General features: G+C 40.5%; 2 protein-coding genes across 4 annotated transcripts in view; one reads left to right on the forward strand and one right to left on the reverse strand.

The window, feature by feature from the left end:
• The window catches only part of LOC105478925 (proteasome assembly chaperone 2), a 67,599-nt gene that overhangs the window by 12,725 nt on the left and 37,019 nt on the right, over window positions 1–17,855 (forward strand). Inside the window, exon 4 of the mRNA XM_011736656.2 lies at window positions 15,698–15,789. The gene's annotated coding sequence lies outside the window, so the exon portion shown is untranslated. The remainder of the gene's footprint in view (window positions 1–15,697; window positions 15,790–17,855) is intronic.
• Window positions 1–17,855, reverse strand: part of LOC105478927 (centrosomal protein 76) — a 39,869-nt gene that overhangs the window by 8,557 nt on the left and 13,457 nt on the right. Inside the window, exons 8-12 of one of the 3 annotated variants that reach the window (XM_011736660.2) lie at window positions 15,309–15,497; window positions 10,156–10,322; window positions 7,724–8,057; window positions 3,855–4,072; window positions 2,705–2,820 (exon numbers count right to left, since the gene is read on the reverse strand). In XM_011736660.2, coding sequence (XP_011734962.1) covers window positions 2,705–2,820; window positions 3,855–4,072; window positions 7,724–8,057; window positions 10,156–10,322; window positions 15,309–15,497 — 1,024 coding nt within the window. Of the gene's footprint in view, window positions 1–1,707; window positions 2,821–3,854; window positions 4,073–7,723; window positions 8,058–10,155; window positions 10,323–15,308; window positions 15,498–17,855 lie in introns of those variants that run through there. The other 2 variants (XM_011736661.3, XM_011736659.2) reach the window with 2 other exon arrangements.

Here is a 17,855-nt window from a genome sequence, read left to right on the forward strand (position 1 = left end):
AGTTTCTTTTTTTTGTTTTTTTTTTTTTTTTTTGAGACGGAGTCTCCCTCTGTTGCCCAGGCTGGAGTGCAGTGGCCGGATCTCAGCTCACTGCAAGCTGCGCCTCCCGGGTTTACGCCATTCTCCTGCCTTAGCCTCCCGAGTAGCTGGGATTACAGGCGCCCGCCGCGTCGCCCGGCTAGTTTTTTGTATTTTTTTAGTAGAGACGGGGTTTTACCGTGTTAGCCAGGATGGTCTCGATCTCCTGACCTCGTGATCCGCCCATCTCGGCCTCCCAAAGTGCTGGGATTACAGGCTTGAGCCACCGTGCCCGGCCGTCAGTTTCACATGAAACATCTGAGTACCATTTTTGATGAAAATTGTAGAATAGGGATCGTAATATTTTCAGACTTTTTAAACAAATTGAATCATAAGTATTTATTATATATAAAAATAAAACAAAGCAGATTTATTTTTTTATAGAGTTGGGGGGTCTCTATGCTCCCAGGCTGGTCTTGAGCTCTTGGCCATCCTCCGGCCTTAGCTTCCAAAAGTGCTGGGATTATAGGTGTGAGCCACCACACCTGGCCCAAAAAGTAAATTTTAAGACACTTTTAGATTTTAATTTTCGAAAAACAAAATCATTTTATTTGTAGGGGTGAATTAAAGTGATTAAAATAATAACTTGGATAGCCAACTGGTATAGAGTTACTTTCTTAAGATCAGTGGATGAAGCAACTAAATTAAGAACTACACACATCAGAGTGAACGAAGATTCTTTGAAAAAATAAACTTAAAAAAGTAAAAAGAACTATGCACAGAGGTGCTAAATAGGCAGTCAGACCCCTCATATCATGTATTATGCAGCTTCTTACAAAAAGTTGAATTGCTACTCTTTTTAATGTTTGCTTTTGTTCACTTAAAACTTTTTTTTAATATATAAAATGTTAAAATAAGTTGAGGAATCAGCTTTCACTTTTTTTTTTTTTTTTGAGACAGAGTCTTGCTCTGTCACCCAAGCTGGAGTACAGTGATGTGATCTTAGCTCACCAGAACCTCTGTAGGCTCAAGCGATCCTTCCACCTCAGACTCCCGAGTAGCTTGGATTATGGGCGTGTGACACCATGCCTAGCTACTTAAAATTAATTTTTAAAAAACTTTTTTTTTGAGATGGAGTATTGCTCTGTTGCCCAGGCTGGAGTGCAGTGGCGTAATCTTGGCTCATCACAACCTCTGCCTCCCGAGTTCAAGCGATTCTCCTGCCTCAGTCTCCTGAGTAGCTGGACTACAGGCACATGCCACCATGCCCAGCTAATTTTTGTATTTTTAGTAGAGACAGGGTTTTACTACGTTGGCCAGGCTGGTCTCGAACCCCTGACCTTGTGATCCACCCACAGCGGCCTCCCAAAGTTCTGGGATTACAGGTGTGAGCCACCATGCCAGGCCCTTTTGTTTTGTTTTTTGTTTTTTTTGAGACACAGTGTTGCCCTGCCTCCCATGCTGGAGTGCAGTGGCACAATCTCACCTCACTGCAACCTCTGCCTCCCAGGTTAAAGCGATTCTCCTGCCTCAGCCTCCTGAGTAGCTGGGATTACAGGTGTGAGCCACCACGCCCCGCCTAATTTTTGTAGTTTTAGTAGAGACAGGGTTTCACCATGTTGCCCAGGCTGGTCATGAACTCCTGACCTCAAGTGATCCGCCCACCTCGGCCTCCCAAAGTGCTGGGATTACAGGCATAAGCCACTGTGCCGAGCCTTAAAAAACTTTGAAAACGTGCTCAATTTTAAAACAAAAATCAGTATGGAGTCACTCACATATGCTTGTTTTCTGTGGTCTCACATAATCTCTCATTTAGTCACATATATGCTGATTTTTTTATCACAATGAAAAGAAAGAAAAAAGGGTTTTAGAAGATAGAATCCATGAAGAGGCTAGTAATGAATCCTCTGACCACAGAAAATCAGTGATAGACTGCAAGATCACAATTTATCAGTATCGTAACAAAGAGGTATAATAAATTTTTTCTAAAATACCCAGTTCATTTTTACAATGAATCACACTGATAAATATTTCTAAATGATTCATGTACTTTCATATGAGGTTATTAATAGTTATGCTTTTCTGGTATTAGTTTTTTCCTATTCTTGCTTCAAGGTCCAACCTTAAATTTCTGGACAGTCTCAAATATCCCAAGGGCTAGGAATAAACCACAAAAGTGATAATTCATCAACATTTATTTTTACCAATGCAATAAATAAATCTGTCATGAAGTTAATTTCTCCTAATTTGTGTAAAATAATCCCATTAACCTGTGAAAAGTAATGATCATATTGATTTTTCTAGGGCTCAAACTCTTAGACAAATCTCTCTTTGATTACCTGTTAGTGTAAAGAAAACTGAATGCATTTTATATTAATATTTAAACTACTGGTAACTGTAAACAAAGTAGCATTTATTAAAATAGAATATACACTTAATTTATACTAAATTCCAGGGAGATTTATACAAGTTTTTCAGCCTTAATTTTTAAAGGAACACATGATTTTTTTTTTAAACATTACCAGTCAAGTATATACAAAATTGAAACATGCCATTCAAGCCAGATTGTGATTTTAAAATAACAAACCTCTAAATAGCTAAGTAATGTACAATGTGTAAAATTCTAATTACACACAGGTATAATTCTTACATAAATATTGGCCCTATAATACCGAGCGATATTTACAAGCAAACATGATCCAAACAGCACATGCAGATTCAGGGTAAGTAAACACTCGGACACGAACTGCCAGTCGCACTTGGTCTCCACGGCAACAGATTATTTCTTCACAGAAAGGAGATCTATTTAAGAAAAAAAAATTATTCAATTAAGAAGTGACCATACACTTTACTTCCTTATTTGCAAGTAAATCAGTATTTCAAATAATTTTTTCAGGCTAGGCATGGTGGCTCATGCCTGTAATCTCAGCACTTTGGGAGGCCGAGACAGGTGGATCACCTGAGGTCAGGAGTTCAAGACCAGCTTGGCCAACATAGTGAAACCCCATCTCTACTAAAAATTACAAAAATTAGCCAGATATGGTGGCAGGTGTCTGTAATCCCAGCTACTTGGGAGGCTGAGGCAGGAGAATCACTTAAATCCGGGAGGCAGAGGTTGCAGTGAGCCAAGATTGTGCCACTGCACTCTAGCCTGGGTGACAGACTGAGACTCCATCTCAAAAATAAATAAATAAAATAATTTTTTCAAATTCTGTCTCTGCTATCAAAGACACTATAATTTTGGTCAAGCTATTCAAATTACAGACTATTTCCTTATAGTCCAAACAAAATCAGAGATACCTTAGACTACACCAAAATCACTGGGAAAATCATCCCAGACTATCTAGGGCTACATTTCAGACCAAATGAATCAAAATCTGTGGCAAGGAGGGTAAGTCACTGAAAAAGCTCCCATGTGACTCGGATGTCATTCCTAAATAACTACCAGATTAGGCTGGGTGCAATGGCTCACACGTGCAATCCCAGCACTTTGGGAGGCCGAGGTGGGAAGACTGCTTGAGCCCAGTAGTTCAAGACCAGCCTGGGCAACATAGGAAGACCCCATCTCTACAAAATAAAGATTTAAAAAAAATAGCCACGTATGGTGGCACGTGCCTGTGGTCCCAGTTGCTTGGAAGAGTGAGGTGGAAGGATCACTTGGGCCCAGGAGGTCCAGGCTGCAGTGAGCCATTACTGTGCCACTATACTCCAGCATGGGCAGCAGAGCAAGACCTTGAGTTAAAAAAAATAAAAAAAACACAAAATAAAAAAAACCCTGCCAGACTGATCTCTAAGATTCCTAAACTGAAAAAAGGATTCCATAAATTACACCTTACCGAAGACATGTGGCAAATGCACGTCTTGCATTTCTATACACAAAATGTATTGGGAACCCTTTAAATGTGTGACCATCAGGCACAGCCCTTCTTATGGCATCTTGAAATTCTTCATTGCCTGCTGAAATACTTGTTGTACGCTCAAATTCATAAGACGCCAAAGCTGGTGATAAAAGGTAGGAGAGCTGGTCTTCCCAAACAGTAGTGAGGCCCAGATCCTATAAGCAATCAAGAGAAAAAGAAAAAGTGAAATACAAAAATATTTTCAAACCAACTAAATAAAAATGTTGATCATTTTAATGTATACCAAGAAAAGATTTTTAAAAGCTATCATAATATTTTAATAATAATAATTATAGGGATGTATAGAAATAAAAATCAGATAAAAGGAACTACAGGTGATCAGATTTTACTTCTTAGAGAAATAACCAAAAAAAAAACATTCAAAACAATGTCGTTCACGAGGTCCCCAAATCCTGTAGTACTCTAATATCTACTAAAAAATACTATATGAAATAGTCTTAATATGGAGGACAGGTATAATTCTTATATTTTGAGATATTTTGAGATATTTTACTTAACTTTAAAGAGTTTAGGCCGTGCGTGGTGGCTCACGCCTGCAATCCCAGTACTTTGGGAGGCCAAGGTGGGCTGATCACGAGGTCAGGAGATTGAGACCATCCTGGCTAACACAGTGAAACCCTGTCTCTACTAAAAATACAAAACATTAGCCGAGCGTGGTGGCAGGTGCTTGTAGTCCCAGCTACTCAGGAGGCTGAGGCAGGAGAATGGCGTGAAGCCGGGAGGCAGAGCTTGTAGTGAGCCGAGATCATGCCACTATACTCCAGCCTGGGCGACAAAGCGAGACTCTGTCTCAAAAAAAAAAAAAAAGAGCTTAGTAAGAATGAATCTGTTTACTAAAGACTGACTCTTCCTACCACAAACTGAACTGCAGAGGTGAGAAAAGTCAACAAATTAATTCTATATGTAATTAAACAAGTATTTACTGAACATGTACTCTATAAAACTTATATACTATAAGAGATAAAAAGATGAACACATTTTACAGGCCCCTAGGGAGCTTAAAACATATTTCTAATGTTAAAAACACATGATTCCACTTATTTTTTATTTTTTTTAATTTTTGGAGACAGAGTCTTACTCTGTTGCCCAGGCTGGAATGCAGTGGCACGATCTTGGCTCGCTGCAACCTCTGCCTCCCAGGTTCAAGTGATTATCCTGCCTCAGCCTCCTGAGTAGTTGGCATTACAGGCACCCACCACCAAGCCCGGCTAATTTTTGCATTTTTAGTAGAGACGGGGTTTCACCATGTTGGCCAGGCTGGTCTCGAACTCCTGACCTCAAGTGATCCACCCACCTTGGCCTCCCAAAGTGCTGGGATTTACAGGCGTGAGCCATCGCACCCAGCCCATGATTCCATTTGTAACACCAAATGATATCTATTGATATCTAGACATATGAAGTTAAAAATAATATTGTTACAAATACAAAAAATTCGGCCGGGCGTGGTGGCTCACGCCTGTAATCCCAGCACTTTGGGAGGCCGAGGTGGGCGGATCACAAGGTCAGGAGATTGAGACCATGGTGAAACCCCGTCTCTACTAAAAATAGAAAAAATTAGCCGGGCGCAGGGGCGGGCGCCTGTAGTCCCAGCTACTCGGGAGGCTGAGGCAGGAGAATGGCGAGAACCCGGGAGGCGGAGCTTGCAGTGAGCCGAGATTGCGCCACTGCACTCCAGCCTGGGCGACAGAGCGAGACTCCGTCTCAAAAAAAAAAAAAAAAAAAACCAAATACAAAAAATTCTCAAAATTCTAGATATTTTGATTATCGTAATGGATCTCTGGCATTTCCTCATTTCACATTCAAAGTTTTAACTCGTCACAAATGGTCTCAAAGGTCCATGGTTAACAATGCTTCTCCTGTGGCAAAATGTGAACTTTTGCTGATTTATAGGCACCTTAACTTAAATAGTGATCAACACTGGCATCCGTCACAGCTTCGTTTTCTTTTTCTATAAACAGTAATTCTTTCTTTCTTTTTTTTTTTTTGAGACAGGGTCTTACTCTGTCACCCAGGCTGGAGTGCAGTGGCACAATCTCGGCTCACTGCAGCCTCCGCCTCCCTGGCTCCTTTCACCTCAGCCTCCAAGTAGCTGGGACTGCAGGCATGCGCCACGACAGCCGGCTAATTTTTGTACTTTTTGTAGAGACAGGGTCTCACCATGTTACCCAGGCTGGTCTTGAACTCCTGAGCTCAAGCGATCCACCCATCTCAGCCTCCCAAACTGCTGGGATTACAGGCGTGAGACACCATGCCTGGCCAAAAGTAATTCTTGTAAGATACTGCTTTTATTTGTAAGCAGAACCTAAGAAAAGAAAGCTAAAGGCAATACAAGTGATGGAAGGAAATAAAAAGTAATAAGGGGCATTCATTTCCAGCAATATAATGGACCAGAGGTATCCTGACCAACTCTTGCTGAAACCATATTACAAATGCCAAGTTTTCCAAAATATATATTTAAATGCTTTGGTAAGTTGACAAGTGAATAAGAAATATATTAGAGGCCAAAGCTAAGAGTAACTGGGAACCCAGAGAACATGTTTGATAAATCAGTTTGCCTTTGATAGCCTCAAAGAACGTAGAAAACAGGGCTCACCCAAGGTGGGGACTGGAACAGGGAACCCTAAAAGGCGAATTAGAACTCAATCTTGTAGGAATTTTGGATTCGAGTCCTTTGTTGGTGATACGTGTTACAAATAACTTTTCCCACCCCACAGCTTCAATCTCTTAATGTTTTCTTTTGATGAACTTAAGTCTTTAAGATAAAATCTTTTCCTTTATGACTTAATACTTTTTATATCTTCTTAAAGGCACTTTACAAAGGAAATCTTCATGCTATTTGACAAGAGGCTTGATCTGGCTGGGCACAGTGGCTCACAACTGTAATCCCAGCACTTTGGGAGGCTGAGGCAGGTAGATCACTTCGAGACCAGCCTGGCCAACGTGGTGAAACCCTATCTCTACAAAAAATACAAAAATTGGCGGCATGGTAGCACATGTCTATAATCCCAGTCATTCAGGAGGCGGAGACAGGAGAATTGCTTAAACCTGGGAGGTGGAGGTTGCAGTGAACCAAGACCACGCCACTGCGCTCCAGCCTGGGTGGCAGAGCGAGAGACTCCATCTTAAAAATAAAAAATAAAAATAAAAATAAAAGAGGCTTGATCTCATAAGTAATCAGGGAAATGCAGATTAAAGCCAGACATCTACTTAGTTGAGTATAATATGAAAACAAACAGGAACCAACCTGGGGAGAAAAATGAATATGAAAAAAATATAACCCAGTATACATATTTTTTCTTTAAAAAATAATAGAGATAGTGTTTCATCATATTCCCCAGGCTGGTCTTGAATTCCTGGGCACAAGCGATCCACCCACCTCAGCCTCCCAAAGTGCTGGGATTATAGGCGTGAGCCATCAAGCCCAGCCTAACCCAGGATTTTTAAAGGGGCAAATATGTGAATAAGCATTTCACAAAGAGGAAATCCAAATAGTGGTATTCAGCAAAAATCCTGACTCTAAGGGATGTGAACAGGTTCACCATTCTTCATTTCTAAGAGGAAGTAATTCATTCTATAAGTATTAATTAATTTGGAGATTTTTGAGTCTCAGAACTTAAACTTTCACGACTTTCAAAATTATAAGGTTCATAATAGTAGGGACTATAGTTGTTTTGTTCAGGTCTAGAATAGTGACTGGCACTATCACACACACCAAAAAATAGTTAAATACAATACTACACAAATGAAAAGAAGTAGGAAACTACAACTGTTTCAGTGTGAATTACCTTCCTGTGTTCTGACACTAGGAGCCTCAGCTGCATTTCAATTTCATTACTTGTTACTGATGCGTCAATTGTGGACGCACACAGAGGTGGAAAGGGAGGAAGGGAGGTTGTAGCTCCAGGAGCACACACAGATTTAATTGCTTCCTCACTCATGGGCTTCCATTTGGATTCATCATTCAAATCAAATACACAGGTTTCTACTGCATCAGAGGGTTGACAATTTCCCAGGAACATCTGATGGTTGAAAACACAACCAATTGTTCGATATGGGTACAGTGGTTTGGGCTGTTCAGCAACTGGAGGTTCATCAGGATTGGTAGGTTTATGGATGTACCTAAAAAAATTAAATAATTTTACATATGAGAACTTAAAAATTAAGAAGGCAGCATCTTACTGAGAAAATTATTCTAACACTTAAGGCCATAACTACTTTTTCAGAACTAGAGTTTAATACTTGTTTTTCTTTATTTCCACAATTTGATTACTCTGTATTAATTGTATGGTACATCTTACAATACTGAAACCAACTCTAAACAACAGAATACATTCTGTGTATACTGTTAAGATCAAAGGCCAGGTGCGGTAATACCAGCACTTTGGTAGGCCAAGGCAGGTAGATCACTTGAGGTCAAGAGTTCGAGACCAGCCTGACCAACGTAGTGAAACCCTGTCTCTACTAAAAACACAAAAATTAGCTGGGCGTGGGAGTGCGTGCCTGTAGTCCCAGCTACTTGGGAGGCTGAGCAACAAGAGTGGAACTCCGTCTCCAAGAAAAAAAAAAAATAAAAAAAGTTTGCCTCAGATAACATAATTTTAAAAATCTGGTTATGCATTTTTAGGCACAACTAACCAAAACATCACTGGGCATGATTATCAACCAGGGAGAAAAAGGACTCAGGGAAATGAAGAGGGCCCATGGCCGAGCCTCTAGAACACATGCATTTGAAGACAAGATGAAGGAAAAACTGCGAACAGCCAGAGAGGAATAATGAATATTGAAAGACAATTACAAGAAATAAGCTAAGGAAAGAGAATATTCCAGGAAGAGAAGTGAGACAGCCAGGTGGAAAGGGGTCCCCAGAGAAACTCCAACCAGCCTGTGCACTGGGAGGAGCGTACACTGGGGTGGAGCCACACAAGTTCAGCAATTTGCAGTGGGGAGGAGCCTGGCCCCTCCTCTTCCTGAGTGGACCCTGGAAGTGAATCTGCGAGGCGGGAAGCACACTAGCGGGCGCTCTGGCTTTGTGGAGGGTCCCTGTTTCCCAGTTTTTTTCCTTTTTGTCCAATAAATTCCATTTTTCTCCCCCTTCAAATTGCCTACGAGCCTAATTTTTCGTGGCCGTGTGACAAAGATCCAGCTCTTAGCTGAACTAAGGAGGAAGTCCTACAACAGAGGTACTCAGCTCTTTCAAAATCTGATGACAGGCTAAAGTACTTCAAAAAATGTGTCCAGTGGATTGCCAACATGGAGATGGTAACCACATCAAATTTTAAAAAGAAATAATGATTTACAACTTGAACTTATTTTCAGGCTTAGGGATGATCATCAGAAAAAAACATATGCCGGCCAGGCGTGGTGGCTCAGCACTTTGGGAGGCCGTGGCGGACAGCCTGCTTGAGCCCAGGAATTAAAGACCAGCCCAGACAACACAGCAAAACCTCATCCCTCCAAAAAAATTAGCTAGGCATGGCTGTGCACACCTGCAGTCCCAGCTACCCAAGAGGCTGAGGTAGGAGGACCACTGGAACCCAGGAAGGGGATGCTGCAGTGGGCTGTGACTGTGCCACTACACTCCAGCCTGGGCAACAGAGTGAGACACTGCCAAAAAAAAAAAAAAAGAGAGAAAACTGAAAAAAAAAAGATGCTAATCATACACAACTAGTAAATATAATTTACTGTTTACCAACATCATGTTGGTAAAGAATATTTGAGGTAAAAGTTTTCTTAGAGTTCATTTACTTAGCTGCCATAATTGAAGTACTTTTTTACGTAATCACTAAAAAGGCTCTAACTAAAATCATCAACACGTACCTTCAAGTACCATCAATATGGACAAAAAACCCTTATAATTTAAAATACTTAAAACTTAAGCTGGGCACGGTGGCTCACGCCTGTAATCCCAGCGTGATTGGGGGACTGAGGTGGGTGGATCACCTGAGGTCAGGAGTTTGAGACCAGCCTGGCCAACATGGTGAAAACTTGTCTCTACTAAAATTATAAAAATCAGCCAGGTGCAGTGGCGTGCACCTGTAATCCCAGCTACTGGGAGGCTGAGCCAGGAGAATCGGCTTGAACCTGGGAGGCGGAGGTTGCAGTGAGCTGAGATTGTGCCAGTGCACTCCAGCCTGGGCGACAGAGCAAGACTCCGTCTCAAAAAAAAAAAAAAACTTATAACTTCATTTTAATATCCTTATACACTTAGTAGACTAACCTGTGTCCTGTTAAACTCTCCCAAAAAGTGATGGTCCCATCAGTTCCACAAGTCATAACCCATGCATGAGGTACTCCTTTTGCCTTGGTCCCAACACAAACAAAGGCTTCTAATCCATATCCAAGAAGAAGGCTGCACAGAAGGTTAGCATGATCTTCACAGTCACCCTGGAAGATAAGACAAATTAAAATGAAGTATTCGTTCTTCCATATTGTTTCCTCATTACTTACTTAAATACAAAGTTATAATAAAAATTTATTGGCCGGGCACAGTGGCTCACGCCTGTAATCCCAACACTTTGGGAAGCCGAGGCGGGTGGATCACTTGACGTCAGGAGTTGGAGACCAGCCTGGCCAACATAGGGAAACCCCGTCTCTACTAAAAATACAAAAATTAGCTGGGCATGGTGGTGCACACCCATAGTCCCAGCTACTCGGGAGGCAAGGCAAGAGAATCACCGGAACCCGGGAGGCAGAGGTTGCAGTGAGCTGCAATCGCGCCACTGCATTCCAGCCCGGGCAACAAAGTGAGACTCTGTTTCCAAAAAAAAAAAAAAAAGTTTTATAAAGAACTCACACAACATAGAAAGAAAAGTAGAATTTTTTTTTTTTTTTTTGAGACAGCCTTTTGCCTGTCCTGTCACCCAGGCTGGTGACATGATTCACAGCAGCCTTGACCTCCCAAGCTTAAGTGATTTTCCTGTCTCAGCCTCCCAAGTAGCTGGAACTAAAGGTGTGCACTGCCACACCTAGCTAATTTTTTGTATAAACGGGGGTCTTACTGTGTTAACCAGGCTGCTCTTGAACTCCTGGGCTCAAGTAATCCTCCTGCCTCAGCCTCCCAAAGTGTTGGGATTATAGGCATGAGCTCCTGTTCCCAGCCTGGAATATTTTAATAGATTAATAGCTGAAGGACATGAACAAACAAGCAAACAAGTCATACAGCAAGAAATGCAAATAAATGGAAAGCACTCAACCAATGACTGATAGTATCTATATGTGATAATTTCAAGAAAATATATATATATAGGAAAAATGACTGGCAAGAACAACAACAAAATGCCAACAATGGTTACTACTGGGGAGGTTATATATAATTTTCCACTCTATTTTCCAGATTTTCTTTGAGGTGGTTATATTACTTTCAATTTTAAAAGTTATAAAGACCTATAAAAAACCAGAAAATATTAGCTGGGCATGGTGGTGTGTGCCTGTAATCCCAGCTACTCGGGAGGCTGAGGCAGGAGAATCACTTGAACCCGGGAGGCGGAGCTTGCAGTAAGCTGAGATCGTGCCACTGCACTCCAGCCTGGGCAACAGAGTGAGACTCTGTCTCAAAAAAAAAAAAAAAAAAAGAAAAGAAAAGAAAAGAAAATATCTGATACTGTGTTTTGTGAAAAAAATTACTAAGATATTAAACAGTATGGCTACAATTTTGTATTTAAGTGTACGAAAACTACAGGCAAAAGCAAAAATAACTATTTGAGTTGCGTTTCAGAATGAAGAACTTTCTTTTTTTTTTTCCTCTCGAGATAGGGTCTAGTTCTGTCACCCAGGCTGGAGTGCAGTAGGGGTGATCTCAGCTCACTGCTGCCTTGACATCCTCAGCTCACTGTAGCCTTGACATCCCTAGCTCAAGCGATTCCTCCGCTTCAGTCTCCTGAATAGCTGGGACCACGGGCGCTCATCACCAGGCCCAGCAATTTTTTGTGTTTTTGTAGAGACGGGGTTTCGCCAAGTTGCCCTGGCTGGTCTCGAATTCCTGGGCTCAAGCAATCTGCTTGCCTCAGCCTCCCAAAGTGCTGAGACTACAGGCATGAGCCACCTTACCTCGCCAAGAAATTTCTTTCTCCAAAAAATTTGCATTGGTGGTGCTACAGTTTTTTTTTTTTAATTAACTGTAAGAAAACAAACAGCATTTTATAATTCTTAAAGTGATTTTACAAAAATGTAATAACCAATCTTTTATTTTTTAATTTACTTTTTTTTTTTTTGAGATGGAGTCTCGCTCTGTCACCCAGGCTGGAATGCAGTGGCATGACCTTGGCTCACTACAACCTCCTCCTCCCAGGTTCCAACGATTCTCCTGCCTCAGCCTCCAGAGTCGCTAGGACTACAGGTGTGCACTACCACACCCAGCTAATTTTTATATTTTTAGTAGAGACGGGGTTTCACCATTTTGGCCAGGTTGGTCTCGAACTCCTGACCTCAAGTGATCCGCCCACCTTGGCCTCCCAAAGTGCTGGCATTATAGGCATGAGCCACTGCATGTGGCCAATCAACCTTTTAGACCCAATTATTTCTGAGATTTTGTCCTAAAGAAAATTCAAAAGTAAAATAATAATATCTGCAAAGATAGTCAATGTAAAAGTTCATTCACGATAACATCGAAAAATTAAAAATCAGCTTAACTTTATGGCCAGGTGTGCCGGCTTTTGCCTGTAATCCCAGCACTTTAGGAGGCTGAGGTGGGCAGATCACTTGAGGCAAGGAGTTCGAGACCAGCCTGGCCAAGAAACCCCATCTCCACTGAAAATACCAAAAAAAGAAAAAAAAAGGTCAAGCATGGTGGCTCCATGCCTGTAGTCCCAGCTACTCAGAAGGCTGAAGTAGGAGAATTGCTTGAGGCCAGGAGGCAGAGGTTGCAGTGAGCCGAGATCATACCACTGCACTACAGCCTGGGTGACAGAGCGAGACCCCGTCCCAAACAAAACAAAAGAAAACAAACAACAACAACAAAACCACTGAATAAAAAAAACGACCCTAACTTGGCAGTTAGGGAACTTAACAATAGGGAAACAGTTAAGTATATTTTGTATATTGACTCAATAAAACTTAAACACTCATTAAAAAAATGGAAATCAGCACTTCAGGAGGCCAAGGCGGGCAGATCACCTAAGACCAGGGTTCGAGACCAGCCTGGCCAACACAGTGAAACCCCATCTCTACTAAAAATACAAAAATGAGCTGGGGGTGGTGGCATGCACCTGTAATCTGAGCTACTAGCGAGGCTGAGGCAGGATAATCGCTTGAACCCAGGAGACGGAGGTTGCAGTGGGCCAAGATCGTGCCATTGCACTCCAGCCTGGGCGACAAGAGCAAAACTCTGTCTCATTTAAAAAAAAAAAAAAAAAAAAAGGAAATCGGAAAGATTGTAGCAACACATAGAAAAATGTTCATAGCATAATGCTTAATTATAAAGCAAGATACAAACATTTATTTACATTAATTATAATTATGGAATAAATGATACATATACGGGAGAAAAAATATAAAAAATGATAAACTGGGAATAGAATTATGGGTAAAGTTTCACCATTACTGTTAATGCTGTTATATACATATACATACACACACATATATATGTGTATATACATATTTTAACTTGCTCTGTCGCCCCGTTTGGAGTGCAGTGGCATGATCTCGGCTCACTGCAACCTCCACCTCCCAGGTTCAAGCAATTCTCCTGCCTCAGCCTCCCGAGTAGCTGGGATTACAGGTGCATGCTCCCACGCCCGGCTAATTTTTTGTATTTTTAGTAGAGACGGGGTTTCACTGTATTAGTCAGGATGGTCTTGATCACCTGACCTCATGATCCGCCCGCCTCAGCCTCCCAAAGTGCTGGGATTATAGGCGTGAGCCACCACACCCAGCGTAAAGATAGTTTTACTTGTTTGTTATCATACTATCAACATTTTTAGAATACAGATTAGGAAATATCCCATAATCTATAAAATTAGTTTACTGAAATCAAATCATTCAAAAAGTGTAATTAAATATACATTTGTATGTAAAACTAAACAAAATAGCATGCCATTCAAGATTTCTTTTCTATATTCATTTTGTACTGCCATTTTATCTTTTTGTTTCTGTTTTTTTTTTGAGATAGTTTCGCTCTTACTGCCCGGCTGGAATGCAATGGCGCAATCTCAGTTCACAGCAAACTCTGCCTGCCAGTTTCAAGCAATTCTCCTGCCTCAGCCTCCTGAGTAGCTGGGATTACAGGCATGTGCCACCACGCCCAGCTAATTTTGTATTTTTAGTGGCGACAAGATTTCTCCACATTGGTCAAGCTGATCTCGATCACCTCAGGTGATCCGCCCACCTAGGCCTCCCAAAGTGCTGGGATTACAGGCATGAGCCACCGCACCTGGCCCCATTTTCTCTTTTTTAAAGATGTATTATCTGAGCAAATTTCAACACATCAATAGTACCAGAAAGCCATGGTCTGGTCCTGGTGCTGTCTCTAATTCATTCTGTAAGTTGATTTCTGACACTTTAGTACTTATAGGTCCCTACATCACAGAAATCACAATAAGTTAAATAAGAAACCACATGAGAAAATAAAGATGCTGAGTTTTTTGTGTATTGATATTTAAATGTTATGAAAAACAGAACAAGGTTCTGACGTGGTCAAGTTGATAGCACAGCTGTCTCACGGTACCCAAAGGGGTTAGTTAGTTCCAGGACCCTTGCAAAAGAAAATCCATGGATACTCAAGGCTTATATAAAATGGTATACAGTTTTTTTTTTTTTTTTTTTTGAGATGGAGTCTTGCTGTGTCCTCAGGCTGGAGTGCAATGGCGCAATCTTGGCTCACTGCAACCTCCACCTCCCAGGTCTAGGCGATTCTCCTGCCTCAGCCTCCTGAGTAGCTGGGATTACAGGCACGTGACACCACACCCAGATAATTTTTTGTATTTTAGTAGAGATAGGGTTTCACCATGTTGCCCAGACTGGTCTTGAACTCCTGACCTCAGGTGATCCACCCGCCTCAGCCTCCCAAAATGCTGGGATACAGGCATGAGCCACTGCACCCAGTCAAAATGGTATTTTACATATAACCTAAGCACATCCTCCTATGTACTTTAAATCACCTCTAAATTACTTAAAAATCTCAATACAATGTAAATGCTACATAAACAGTTGTTATACTCCATTGTTTTATATTTGTACTATTATTTATTATTGTGTTATTTTTCACTTTTATAAATATTTTTGCTCTGCAGTTGGTTGAATCTACAGATACAGAACCTGTGGGTACAGAGGGTTGACTATATGTACATTTTCCTAAGGCATTATTTTACAAATGGATTACAAATTCAGAGCAACTATGATATACTGCTACTTAATTCTATTATGTGTGTATAATACCTTGCTTCTACAGAGAAAGGCCAGCAGAGTGCACCACTGCTCCTGTTTACCTCCTCCTCCAATAACAGGGGCTCGTTCATAACCAAGGACATTAACAAATCTTGCTGCTTGCCTTGGAGTATCAAGAAGCCGTCCAGCTCGAAGTGGTTTAACGTAGGAACAGACTGGTCTATTTATCCCATTTTCATCCTAGGGAAAAGGGGAAAAACATCTGTAATGACATATTAATCATCCCCAGTTATAATATGTTTTTTTCAAATACATTAATGTAGGATAAAATAATTCAGCATACCATTGATTGAGTGCTTACCTTGTATCCGGTATTAGGCTGCAAAGTGCTGTGTATATAATTTCCCTTAATCCTCATCTCTATTATTTTCATTTTATAGATGAAAACTGGGGAGCTACAGCTATCTAGCTCTGAGCGGTTTTACTCCAAAGGCTGTGGCAATAAGAACTCCGCTGAGAAACGTGTGGGCAGGTACGTAGGGGAGGGAGAGGTGCTCTAAGCTGAAGCATTCTTTCACATTACCATATAGAATTTAACAATATATAGCCAGACAGAACAAGTAACTCTTCTGATTGGCTCATATAATAGAAATGATCATAGCTTGGTTCTAGTTTGTTTCCGTTAGTGCCTCAAATTTAGAGATCCACAGGAAACAATAATTTGTTAACCAAGTCAACAGAAAGCAAAATTTCAAAAAACACTCTAGAAAAAGTTTTACGTTCTAAATACAGGATGTATCTTGGTGTTGGTGCTGAATAACTTGTATGCATATATAGGTCTCTGATGACTGTCTACCACTGTGATTTTACAGTTAGTATTACCAAAGCCCACAATCTCTTTACCTTCCTGGTTACTGACACGGCACTGTAAAAGGGCCACTTACTCTTCAACATTTGGAGATGACCTACCCTCTCTGGTAGGGCTCCTCAGGACATAAGATCTAACCCAGCCAACAGAAACACCATCCGTCTGAATTATCAGGACCACTAATGTCTTTCTCCATAACCAAAACATCTTTTTCCAATATAGTCCCATACTTCAGCAAGGGAAAAAAAAAGTCTCACTTATTTACATTTGATTATAGTGAGAAAGATCATAAATTTTTATGTTGCAGAGCAAATTGGCTATAGATTCCTCTCATACCTATAGTTCTCAACAGTAGAAGGCATCAATTTTTTTTTTTTTTTTTTGAGACAGTCTCGCTGTTGTCCAGGCTGGAGTGCAGTAGCGTGATCTCAGCTCACTCCAACCTGCACCCCTCCAGGTTCAAGCGATTCTTGTGCCTCGGTCTCCTGAGTAGCTGGGATTACAGGTGTGCACCACCACACCTGGCTAATTTTTGTATTTTTGTAGAGAGAGGGTTTCACGATGCTGACCAGGCTGGTCTCAAACTCCTGACCTCAAGTGATCCGCCCGCTTCAACCTCCCAAAGTGCTGGGATTACAGGCATGAGGTACTCTGCCTGGCCTAGAGGGCACTGATTTTTAAAACAGAGGATTATTATTCTAATTTTGGGGGGATATAGAGAACTCTGATTTTCTTTTACATGAACTTAGCATTACTAATAATCTACTGTTGTATAAGAATACTAAGTCCTGAAATCACAAATTAAATATTAAAAGGATATCCTCAATGCTCAAGTGATTTACAACATTTTCTTAAAACCTAGTGGCCTTAAAGTTCAATTTCTGTAACTTATTTTAAGGTTTTTTGCACTAAAAAGTTCAAAAGGAATCAATGAATTACTATTATATTATAGCAAAACCAGCTAACAAAGGATAAAAAGAATAATGAATTATTAAGTATGATGGCCACAGTGAATCTACAGATCTTTGGTTAGGACTGAGGTGTAGGAATGTTACTCCTATTCTTACAAGTCCACTAACAGGCAAGAAAAGATGAGCACATAAGAAGTGGAAGCATTTGCCTAAGTCAATCATCAATAGTAGCATCTTAGAATGTAAGATACATCATTTTATTATAGCAATATTCTAATATTATCTAAATATATCCCCATGAGCTAAAAAATAAAAAATCGTTAACCAAGTCAATTGAAAGCAAAATTTCAAAAAACACTCTAGAAAAAGTTTTACATTCTAAAGGCAGGATATATCTGTATATCATCTATATATATTTATATATATTTCATCTATAAAAGCAATATTGTTTTTATAATTAGATTGCTTTATATTGTTGTTCTTTAATTTCATAACTAGTCAAATACAAGAAGCAGCAGCAAGAAACAGGTCTAGCGAATCTAAATTAAATCAGCATTTTATTTACTCTGTGTATGGAAAGAGGTGGCACAAACTAAAAAGGCACCAGTAAAAACTCCAGTTTAATACAGGCTTTGCCATGACTGAGTTGCTGTTTGGCCTTGAAAAGAGCGTTCTCTTCTCTAACCTTCATACTGTTTACAAAAAGAGCCAATGCCTGGCCACTTGACAATCTTATATGGTTACTATGAGACTAAATTACCTTCTATGGTTCAAATCTTACAATGAATTCTCAGAGAGTGGAATTCATTTAAGTAATAT

The sequence above is a fragment of the Macaca nemestrina genome, chromosome 19 (assembly GCF_043159975.1).
Source record: "Macaca nemestrina isolate mMacNem1 chromosome 19, mMacNem.hap1, whole genome shotgun sequence".
Classification (NCBI taxonomy): Eukaryota; Metazoa; Chordata; class Mammalia; order Primates; family Cercopithecidae; genus Macaca; species Macaca nemestrina.